Source organism: Thalia democratica, chromosome 8 (genome assembly GCF_965202585.1).
Source record: "Thalia democratica chromosome 8, ktThaDemo2.hap1.1, whole genome shotgun sequence".
Classification (NCBI taxonomy): Eukaryota; Metazoa; Chordata; class Thaliacea; order Salpida; family Salpidae; genus Thalia; species Thalia democratica.
This window is the reverse complement of record NC_139172.1, coordinates 14,807,458-14,819,977: the sequence shown is the minus strand read 5'-3', so window position 1 is coordinate 14,819,977 and position 12,520 is coordinate 14,807,458. Positions and strand designations below refer to the sequence as shown.

General features: G+C 25.2%; 1 protein-coding gene across 1 annotated transcript; it reads left to right on the top strand.

Moving 5' to 3' along the window:
* The first annotated feature begins 4,056 nt into the window (after nt 1-4,056).
* Nucleotides 4,057-12,067, top strand: LOC145841889 (GDP-fucose protein O-fucosyltransferase 2-like). Its single transcript, XM_082949185.1, has 7 exons — nt 4,057-4,237; nt 4,946-5,147; nt 8,606-8,709; nt 9,022-9,235; nt 9,595-9,835; nt 10,291-10,456; nt 10,982-12,067. Exons 1-7 carry the CDS (start codon nt 4,057-4,059, stop codon nt 11,161-11,163), a joined length of 1,290 nt encoding a protein of 429 aa, XP_082805311.1. The 3' UTR covers nt 11,164-12,067.
* The last annotated feature ends 453 nt before the right edge of the window (nt 12,068-12,520 follow it).

The following is a 12,520-nucleotide window of genomic DNA, read 5'->3' as shown; positions in this document are numbered from 1 at the left end:
ATTTATTGATTATAAAATTTATTTATAAACAATTTTTCATTTAATTAGTAAGGTTAATGAGATCCTCAGTTATGTTAAATGAAAGTAAAAATTTATAGAAACATTAAGGCTTGGCTTAAGTTTACAAACTATATTTAAACACATGGCAAAATACAATAAGTATAAAACTAATGAAAACTGAAAAAAATATTGTAAAAAAAGTTTAAGGCTACTAGAAATAAAACTATTAAAGAGTAATTAACAAACTATATTTTAGTTATCTAGTGAATAAAATATTGAATGATATTATTTTTTTAATTAAGCATTTGTAAAAGTTTAAGATTGATCATTTGTTTATAATGAAAAGCTTAAATCTTACATAATAAAAATAAATAATTAAATGAAATTCTACAAAGTGAAGACTTTAAAATTTTAAGACTATGATTAGACTACTAAATCAATCTTTAAAACTTTTATATTACTTTTTTTATGTTAAAGAGTTTTAGTAGCTTAGTTTTCCTTCTGCAACAATATATATTATATATAGGCTTATAAAGTATACTTCATTTTTTTAATTAAACATATCCGTTGAGAAAAGACATTTAGTCAACCAAGAATAATCAAACTGATAAGCAAATTTAAATTAATATTATATATGTAAAACCATGTGCACAGATTAAGATTAAAACCAACCAATTATAAAAACCTGGAACAAAATACCTATAGGATTATATATATATATATATATATCTTTATAGTCTCATCCTAAACTTTTCAATTACAAAAGTGTTTTTTTGAATAAAGGTTTTGTGACCAAAGAGTAATTGTAAAATTATATGATAAATTTCAAACTCTTTCTTAGTTTTATTATTACAAACTAAGCACAAAGGGTCCTAATGATGAAATTGAAAACTGTGGCAGTTGATCATTGTAGTATTAGATACTATTAGTTTTCATATAAATTGGGTCACCATTAAGCCTTAAATTTAAAAATTTTGGAAAAAAAAACATGAAATTTGATATTTAAAAACAACAATTTTTGAACAAAAATTATTAAAAGTACTTGAATTTTGAACAATTTTTACATATAAAAAAACTAAATTTAAGTTAGATACATATCATCTGTTGTATACAATAACTTTTTTTGAAACATTATGATTTTTATTATTGATGAAGCACATTTAAAGTAGTACTACATTTTTATTTCAAGTTCATATTATTTATAAAAGTTTTTTGCTATTATACTAAAATGGTATGAGAACTATCTTCAAAATCCTGAAATAAATTTCTAAAAAGTTTGGTCACCCTGTATATACAAAAAAACTTTCTAATCAAACTTTTAGATAGTATAAGCATACAAGTTTTAGAAATAAAATAAGGTGTTAGTTAATATCAGCGTTTAATTGTAGAAAATGAACAGGGTTGCCACACACTCAGGGAATTCAGGGAATCTCAGGGAATTTTCAAACTGTAGAAAATCTCAGGGAAACTCATGGAATCTCAGGGAAACTCAGGGAATTTTGGCATTTTTCTTTTAACTCAGGGAAACTCAGGGAAGTTTTGATTTTTTCTCTAAATTTCAGGGAAGTTTTTGAAAATCTCAGGGAAATTTTTTTTCTAGATCTAGAATGAGGTTTAGTTAATCCAGTTTCAATATTTTGTTCAAAAGTAGTAATTTTTATTATTTAAGTGGTTATTTAGAATTTTTTTAGCCTTGCGGCTAGTTCTTCAATATTCTTAGTATTAACATTGTAGTTTTTTTTAAGTTTTAAATTTATATTTACTTAAGTAAAATGAAACAGTTTAGAGAAATGAAAGTTGTTGTTAACTATTCATTGAAAAGTTCTAATAAACTTTTTATTTTTAATGCAAAAACAAATAAATAAAACACTCTCTCAAGTTTTTCTGTGATAGTTTATACGTATTACACTACTTTTCGTCAGAACTTAACAGTAGAACAATTCTGAAACTATGAATAAGTTTTTAAATAGTTTCAGAATTGTTCTACTGTTAAGTTCTGACGAAAAGTAGTGTAATACGTATAAACTATCACAGAAAAACTTGAGAGAGTGTTTTATTTATTTGTTTTTGTATTAAATATGAATTAGCTGATAATGTTTGAAGTATTAAAGAATTTTTTATTTTTAGTTACTTATGTAGTTTAAAAAAAACTATGTTGTACTATTAGTTCTTATTTTTTAAATAATAAAGTTATTTGTTATTTGTTTACAACTACTTGTTTTCAGTAAAAAAAATTAAAATGAATACAGAATAGTGTTGTATTACTTTTGTTAAAAAAATAGAGGTTAAACTTTTGTTTATAAATAATAATTTCAAAAGTAGTAGCAGTAATGGTAATTAATTTTTTAGTGTGAATGTTTTAATATAATATCCCAATTTTATAATAATATCCCAAGCAAGTATAAAGATTTAACAAGAGTCCTTGAGGCTGTTTTTGTGCTTCACAATGGCCAGGCAAGTGTTGAACGGGGCTTTAGCTTAAATAAGGAAGTAATATCAACTAATATGGGAGATATACCAATAAGGTCCCGAAGAATGATCAAAGATCATCTATATGCAAACAGTCTAGAACCAAGCACAGTTGAACTAAGTTCTGAATTGTTAAAATTTGTAAAATCTTCTAGGGCTCAATATTTGGCATATCTTGAGCAACAGCGCTTTGCTAAAAATGTTCCAAATAAAAGTGATGCTTTCAGCAAGTTAGGAGAACAAAAAAGTAAACTTACAAAGCAACTCAAATGTTTGAATGAAGACTATGATAAATATACTGCAGATGCCAACAAACAGTCTGATTTAGAAGCAATGAAAGAATTATTAGCAAGAGGAATAGCTGCTAAGGACAACGCAAATAAACTTGAAAATAAAATTAAAACTATAGATTTAGAAATTGCATACTTAAAAAAACAGTATTAAGATTTTTTTATTAGGTAATGTGAAATTGTTTTAAAATCAAAATTATGTTTTCAGTTATTTAAAATAGATTGTGTCTGAACATCTAAAAGACATAAAAAAAAAATAATTTTAGATTATTTGTATCAGTTGTTAGGTATTAAGTTGTACTTTAATATGAGATATTTCTTTAGCTATTTCTTTAAACTTTCTTTTTGCAGGTTTTTTTACAATAATGTTAAGCTTTTAAGTTTTATTTACTGCATTCAGAACAGTTGCTAGGAAAGATATACAAATCATAATGAAGTTATTATGTATGCATTTAAGTGAGTTCTTCATGTGAAATTATTATTATAGTATAATTAAATTTTGTCAATTAAAATGTCAAACAAATTAAACTTTATTCTTTTATGTAGAAAGTTAACTAACAAGTTTACACAAAGTTGTGCAAAAATTTAGTTTTTAATTTTTAATTGGTTTAAACCTTTTAAGATTGAGTTTTTGAAAGCAGTTTTTTTCATAAATTTAATGCAGAAGCATATACATACAACCTTCCTTTTATTATTAAAGAAGAAAAATGAGAATGAGGTATTAATAATTTGTGTTAGAAGAGAAAAAATATTTTTTAAGATTTGAAAAATACTCAGGGAAACTCAGGGAAATTTAAGGTTACTTAGGGAAATTTTTGGTCACTCAGGGAAGATTTTTTGGCTCAAAGAGTGGCAACCCTGAATGAAAAAGTAAAGATTAGAAAAATTGAGACCAATATAATTAGACTCTTATTATAAAAAAATAAACAAAAACTCTTAAAGAAATATAATTTTTTTACTATTTTCAAGTTGTACTAACTTTAAAGCCTTTTACTGTACACCACCATATTTTTTATGACCAATTTTCGCTAACATGATAATAACTTACAGATAAATGTGTTTTATCAATAAATCTAAAATTATTTGAAAATAATTTTATGAATATTTCTTATTTGATATAGTGTTAACAGAAACTTCTTTGTATATTCTCTTATAAGCAAGCAAATTATTATGTCCATTGTATTATCAAACAAAAAAAGTTGCTTCACTTTAAATTATATGTAGAAGTTTGACTTATTTTTATATATTTATATGTCTCTTTAAAGCTTTTGTTACTTCTAAAAAACTAATGTAACAGATGAAACTAATACTACTGCTACATACTATTGTAATTTTATCACACTGTACACTAAGTGAAAAACCAAAGAGATACTTATTGTACGATTGTAACCCTGGCGAAGGCTTTAATTTGAGGAGAGATGTATATATAAGGATAACAAATTTAGTTAGACAACTAAATGAGGCTGATGTTTGTAAAGGTATAAAGGCTATTTTTTTAAATACTATACATAAAATATAAACAGTTCCTTACAACTTTTATTTAAACAAGCAATTTAAGTAAAAAAATAATCCATAAATTTTCAAATTTTTGGTATAAATAAATAAAACTATAAATAATAAAAATTGCACACTAGATTTTTATGCAAATCAACATTAAAGAATGTCCTATTGTTTTCTAGCTTGATTAGTGTGTAGTGCGCCTATGTTACTAAGTTTAAGAGTAAATATATTTAAAAGTTGTTAAATTATACAAATATATTACAGTCAGATTTGTTTTTTAATTTAAAAGTTTTGTTCTATTATAGTTCAAAAAAAATTTAAGCACATGCAAAACAATAAAAACAAATAAAGCATAATGACAGTAGTTTTTGTATAATATATATAAGTATTTAATTAAATCTACTGTGCACAGTTTTTTTTGAAACAATGATGTGCTGTAATCAGCTTTAAATAAAAAGGTTTTAAGCTCTAGATGATCTGTTGATTTATTTTGAAATAGAACTAAAAAATCAAATCAAAATAGCTGAGTTAAAGAAAATATTTTTTGAAATATAAACATAATACAAAGCTAACTTTTATTGCCAACAAAATTACTGTTTAAATTATTCATACATAAGGCTTTATTAAATATTAGATAAACTAGATAAACATTTTAATTTGTCATCTTAAGTTTCTTATTTTCATAGATTTCAAGTGGGTTTTAGTTCTACCTCCATGGGGTAGAATTGGATACCATTGGAAAGAGCAAAATATGGAACAAAGTAAGATCAAGTGGTCCAAATTTTTCGAGGTGTCTAGTTTAAACAAATTTATTCCTGTAATGGAGTATGAAGACTACATAAAAGAAATTGGTGAGGCAAAAATTGATGAAGTCTGGTATTTGCAAAGGTAGTTTGTTTGTCATAATTAGGTATTAGTATGTAAAACTACAGTTAGTATGTGATCAATATACTTTCTAAAAAATAGTATAACAGTCTTGTATAATTGCTTTTGACGGTTTTGAATTTATATGCTTTGATTTAATTCTCAACGGATTAAGTTAAGATTTCTATGCATTTATATCCCTCCAAATCTTTCTAAATCTATAAAAATTGTATCAAACATGATTGACCTTATCAAACATTTCACACCAAAAAATGTTTCTTTCTATATTATTGGTGACCTTAATATTGATTAGAGTATTCCAAGCTCAACTTTCAATGAATGTAATAAAAGTTTTATTAAGTTTTGTTCAGAAAATAATTTAACTTAAATTATTTATTTACCTACACATAAAGACGGTGGTATTCTTGATTTAGTGCTTTGTAATTGCATGGGGTTGGATAGAATTAAATTTCATTCAGTGGATTTACTTTTAACTAATACTAATGACCATTCCCTTATATGTTTTGGCATTAATATAAGAGCATGAAATCAGCTACTGTGACACTTTACCCAGATTTTTCCAGAGCGGATTTTAAGTGTATTAACGAATATTTGTCAAGTATAGATTGGAAATTTATTTATAATAAATCAGATAATTTTCAGGAGTTTTATGATAAATTTGTTAACATTATTAATCTTACAATCAAAAAATTTGTACCCTTGAAGATAAAATTTGAAAACATAAGTTATATCCTTATCTCAATACAAAATTAATAGAAATCTAGTTGAATGGTTTAAAGAATTTCTTCAGGAAAGAACACAAAGAGTAGTTATCGGTAACACGTTCACAGAATCCTTACCAATTTTTAGTGGAGTTCCGCAAGGAGGGGTTATTGGCCAACTTTTATTTATAATATATATAAATGATATAGCCACAGAAGTTGATTCTAATAGCAACATTAAACTTTTTGCAGACGACACAAAAATATTTAGCAAATCTAACTTAGTTTTACAAAAATCTTTAGATAAAATCTACCATTGGTTAAAAGAAAGGATATTAAACCTAAATCCCAGCAAATGTCAAGTTTTGAATATTCACAGAAGTACAACTATTCCAATGTTTGACTTTAAAATAAACAATGTAATCTTACCTAAAACTGAAGTACTTAAAGACCTTGGAATTTTTATTTCATATAATTAAAAATGGAACCATCACATTAACTATATTTACCGTACTGCAACAATTTTATGTTTTCAAATTCTAAAAAGCTAATTTATTTCACAAAACTCACATATACTTGCAAGTTTAATACTTCATGTTTTTAAGCTGTATAAATTATTGAACAATTTGTTAAAGTTATTATGACGTAACATTTCTGCACAACTCAATTTAATTTTCATTTTTAAAACTGGCCTATTCTTAGAGCTTTTTGAGGTTAGTGCCTACTTTTATTAAATTTGTTTTTTTTGTAGACAATTTTATAATTTTATGCTTTTATCCCAAACTTTGTTTTTAAACCATAAAGTCCATTTATAGTTACTACCTAGATAAATACTATACATAATTATACATGCTTTTTTCTGCTTTTTTTCTAATGTGTGTTAACATTTTATAGACTCCGTAGATCTGTTCTTAAATTTATTTGAGAGCAGTGAAACGCCGTTAGTTGAAATAAAGTTTTAGCACAAGAACATCTGTGATATCTACAGATTTGGTAATTCTTAAAAAATTGTACCTAGTTTACATCCGTCCTAAGATGGAATACAACACACCTTTATGGTCTCCATGTTCTATAAAAGACATCAACCAATTAGAATCTAATCAAAGAAAATTTACCAGATCAATCTTTAACCGGTGCAACATTTTTATATATGTCTTACATAGACAGACTAACAAAGCTTAATATAAAAACTCTAGAGTACAGAAGACTTGAATTTGATCTTATTACTTTTTTAAACTGATTAACAATGAAACTACTATTGATTCTCAAACTTTCTTTAAACCTTATAAAAATAATTACTCACTCAGAGGTAATAATATAAAATATACATGCAAATATCATTTCAACAATGTTGGTTGGCAAAAATCTTTTTTCTATTTTTGGTAAAAATGTGGAACGAACTTCCAAATGAACTAGTATCGTGCAAAAATCTTGAACATTTTCGATTAAACTTAAAAAGATTTGATTGAAATAAAATATTTACCTGTAAAATTTGTAAGTAATTAGTTTTGTTCATCTCTTTAACCATTAATTTGGTGTGTGGTATGTAGTTTATTGGTAGTTTAGTCTGTAAGCTACACCTTCCCCTTATAGATCTTAAGTACTTTTCAATTTTGATTTTTTTGGACGGTTTATTGTCAATGTGCTCGCGGCTTTAGATTTTGAAATTATTGGATACTCCGTTGATTCCTAAGCTAGATTTGTGAATTGTTGCAGCCACATGTTTGAAGTGATTTTTGACTGAATTTGCCGTGGTGAAACTTTGAAAATATGACGAATGACGAAGAGTTGTTTCAATGTTCTGCAAGATGAAGAATTCTGTCCAAAGTTGAAAATAAATGCTGTTTTGAAAGTTCGTGTTTGATGAAAAGTGGTCTTCAAGATGGTTCCTAGAGTTTCGAGCTAGGTTCTGAAGAATTTTGGTAGGATATGCTTGTTTCAGGTATTTGTTGCTTTGGAATGTACAATTGGAGATTAGTGACTTTGGAATTGTTGAATATTTTGGTTGTGAAAGTTTTAGTTTATTCAGTTTGTGCCTTGTATAAGTTTTATGTTTATGTTTATTTAATCATTGTAATTTGTTTTTTTTCTTTTTATGTTAGTGTCTTTCAGTTTAAGTGGCTTGGGTTTTAATGCCTAGGTCCTTCGTTTGACAATAAACTTTAATAATAATAATAATAATAATAATAATAAATAGATTTTAAATGTGTGTAAAATTTTTAATCAATAATGTTATAAAAACTTTTCAAAATTTTTTAACTGAATAGTATCTTTTTATAGAATTTACTTACCTTACTGCAATAGAAATTTATTTTTAATATAAAATTAACAATATTAGATTTATTATTGTTTTGAGCCTTAATTGTTATTCATTAACCTAAATACAACAATAAAAAAATGTTTAAAGGTTAGTTTTTGGCAGATAGTCATAAAATCATGCTGTCTCAGTTTAGTTTTTGGTGATGTGTTTTTATTTGATTTTTTCTTTAAAAAATTTCTTTTTTGTTTTAGTAGGCTTTATTCAATTATAAAAAAACTAGTTTGTAAAAAAAATATTTATTAAAAAAAAACAGTATTACTTTGTTAAATCTTTTATAAGAAGAAAAAAAAATCTTGCGGTTATTAAATTTTAGGTGTTTAATGGTATTTTTATCACTGATAATTAAAATTTGATTGAATTAAAATTATTTCAAATGCTTGAATTTGATAACTTTAGGGTGTTTTATTAATAATACAATAATAAAACTTTGCTTTATCAAGGTATTCAGAAGGTTGGACTAGTGGAAAATGGGAAGAAAAAATCCATGAAAGAGATTGCTTAGAACAACAAAGATACTTCTTGGATGATAATAAAAAGTATAGAGGTAGACTATTTTTCTATAAAAAAACAAATATTTTATTTCAAAATAAATTAGACTAAAACAGAATAAGTTAAATAATATAATTAATGAGTATTTTGGTTTTTATACTAATTTTTTATAATGGTAAACTTTTAATAAAAAATATATTTGATACTAAACTTAAGTTGATGCTAGATATAAGTTTTTCTTAATATAAAATACAGTTCGGTTCAGTTAGTGCTAATTGCAATGATAGGAAAACATCTCACATTTATTTAATGGCCTAAGAATTTACTACTAAGAGAATGTTAAATAATTTTTTTTTATTAAAACAAGGTTGGTTTTGGGGCTTTGAAGAAACAAGAGCTGATAAGTTCAAATGTGTTTCTGTTCAAGGAATGTCAAAAATTTTGGTTGAGCCACTCTGTGGAAAAAACACAACCGCTAAATCAGTATTTCTTGATAGAGCGGAAAACGTTCTACATGACGTATTCGGAGGAGTCAACTACTGGAAAAGTAGAAGAAGCATGGTTTTTTCAAAGTCTCTTAGGTTAGTTGATTATATTTCTTCACAAACTGTTTTATTATTTGTTTGAAAAAGTTCTAAAATTTATATAACTATTCAAATTTTAAAGTTAATCGTTTGCTAATATATAGTAATAGTAAATTTAAGCAGTACTCTTTCTTTATAAAGCTAACACATTTTTCTGTGCGTTGACAAGTTAAAACACTTCAACAAAGCTCTGTAAAAATAAATACTGTAAGTAAAGAATTACTTTAGTTTCCATTCTTTCCTTACAATATTTATTTTTTACTGAGCTCCGTACAGAAACATGTGTTAGTTTAACAAAAAAAAGTACTATTTAAAGTTTTTGTTATCAAACTTAATATAGTTATCGATTTTAACAGACAAATAGCTGCTAAGTTTCGCAAAGATAACTTGGACTCATTCGATGGCAAAGACCAGACAAAAGTTGCTGAAGACTGGACAAAGCATAGTTGCAAGGGTAAGAAAGCTGTAGGTGGACCATATATCGCAGCTCATGTGAGAAGAAAGGATTTTTTAAGAGCTAGAAAAGAATTTATTCCATCACTTGAAAAACTTGCAAAAGATTTAAAAGCAAAAATGAAGGAGCATGGTGTTGAAAAAGTTTGTAATTGTTAATTAGCATGTGATAATTTAGTTACATGTATATATGAAAAACATACTTTATTTTAGACTGCCTTATAGATTTTTCTGACTTTTACGGAGTTACCAGTTAATAGAAATTTATTTGAAACTAATTAAGTTGTCATAATATGGTTTTGACAATTTTATCTAGTGTTTCAATATACTCAAACTAATATTTTTGTAAATATGATTAAGTTCTTTATTATAAGCATCGAATTAAAAATGAATAATTTAATTATTTAAACCTTGTATAGTATTAAAATAAATTGATATTTATGAGAGAAAAAAATTTGATGGTATTTATTTGCTAGGATGTGCATTTTGCAGAAATTCATTAACTTATAAAATAGAATAATTAGAGTAGCAATTGCAACATATGTTCAACAAATAGTTCAACTTTAAAACAAAAAGTTCATTTTAAATATTATTTATAGGTATTCATTGCATCTGATGGTACTCAAGAAGAAATGAAAAAACTGAAAAAGCTTCTTCCAGAAATGCAAATGTTTAAAGCAAGCAAACAGCAAAAACAAAAATACAAAATGGGAGGACTGGCGATTATTGATCAAATAATCTGTTCACATGCTAGATATTTCACAGGTATAAGTGCATGTTTTTTCTTAAAAAAAAGATATAGCAGAAGTTTGTTTATACTAAAAAGTCAATTTTGATATTATCAAGGCCTTTCTTATTTATTTCAAAACACAGAAAATAAAATATAATAGATGACTCTTCCTTACTGATTAGTTATTTGTTTGTATATATTTATTAAGTAGTATAGCTAGGTTTAAAATTTATCATGAGAAGCTTGATATTAAAACTTTTACAAAAAAATGTTAAGATATTTTACTGATTTTAAAGCTATTGAAATTATCACGATCTTTCAAAACAGCCCCTTTTTACATTAAACAGTAAAAGAATAGTTTTTGTAAAAAAACAAAGTAGCCTTTAAATTGATAGCACATTTATAATGTAAATGTTGTAAAAAGTATAAAAAAATAATAGTTTTTTATTAAATTTAATTTTATTTTTTTAAATTAGTTAAGTTCATTTAAGTACTAAAGTTGTTTTCTAAAGTCTTGTATGCTAGTTTTATAATTACTTATATTCAATGAATGTTTAAAGGTACAAAAGAATCCACGTTTTCTTTCCGCATCCAAGAGGAAAGAGAGATCATGTGCTTCCCGAAACATCTCACATTCAATAGAGTTTGTGCTGATGGTGAACCTAAAAATTGTGATCAACCGACCAAGTGGAAAATTGTGTGGAAAAATGACCAAGAAATGTGGGAAAAAGATGAGTTGTAACAATATATTGGGCTGGGCATACAGAGTTATTTTTACAAAGTTGATTTGCTAGCATCAAGCGTATAAATTTTTGTTAGTAAAGTATTAATGGTTTACTTTTAGCAGTAATATCTTTATTTTTATCCTACAACTTACTAACTTGCACTAAAAGTAATAACTTTACTAAAAAAAGAAACTTTCTTAAATAATTATTTTTCTATGTTTTTGTTAGCCTTGTTAGTGAAATTAATTGCATAGGTATTATACTAATCTGTGAGTTTTTAAAATAACTTTTTTTAACGTGAACAGCCACCACATCAAGTAAAAGCCTTCCAATTGAACTGAGATATTAGTTTAATAAGAGTTATTTTATACTACTTTTATAAAAGATTATAAAAATTTTACACTACTTTGTACTAACTAAATCAGTGCTTTTTATGTTGTGCACAAAAATTGTTCATCTTCTTTAAAGTAATACTACAAAAAAATTGACCGCTTGAAAAGTGATTACATAAAACTTTTTTATTCAATAAAAGCCAAGTAATCAATAGTGATTCTGAACAAGAAGCATCGATTTAAGCTTATAAAACTTCTTCTGAGTTTATAATAGTCAACAAAAATCTTTTTTATTCACAATTTTGAATTTTTATTTTAGATTATTCGATGAACATTGCAGCCATAGAAAATTTCATTTAACATTTTGTTTAATATCCTGTTTTAATATTTAGAAAAATGTAGCTATAACATGTAAAGTTTAAACTTGAGTTAGACCTAAACTTTTTGCCACAATTGAAACTTATCAAACTTTTATTATCTTTCAAGCATTAGTTTTGTGTAATGGTTTTGCAGTAAAAAATATTAAACATAATACACACAGTTTTCATATCCAGTATTACTTTTACTAACTATACTTTGCTCATTTATTAACGTTCACTTATTTTGAAAAATATTATTTAAATCATATCGTTTGTATATTAAATAAGTCGTTGAAATAATAAAATAACTATTAGGCTAGATTTTTTATATGGTACATGATTACTTTAAAAAAACAGTTTCTGTTTAGTTTAACAAAAAAAAAAAACGTTTATAAAAGATTAAACAAACTTAAACTATTGTTATAAAATATATTTATAAAAACTGTAATAAAATAAGTAAATTGAAACAAAACTAAAATTGTTTACATCTCTTCTAACACAACAACAGTTAAGTTTGATTTACGATTTTTGAATTAGTTAAAACATACTACTACAGCTTTCTCTCATTACTGTTAGTTGTTTTAAAATATTGAACACAGGTAGATCGTAAGCATCAAATATGTACCAAATGAAATTTATTTATTTTTAACTATAGCTCGTAGTTTTTACTTAACTTTGATAGT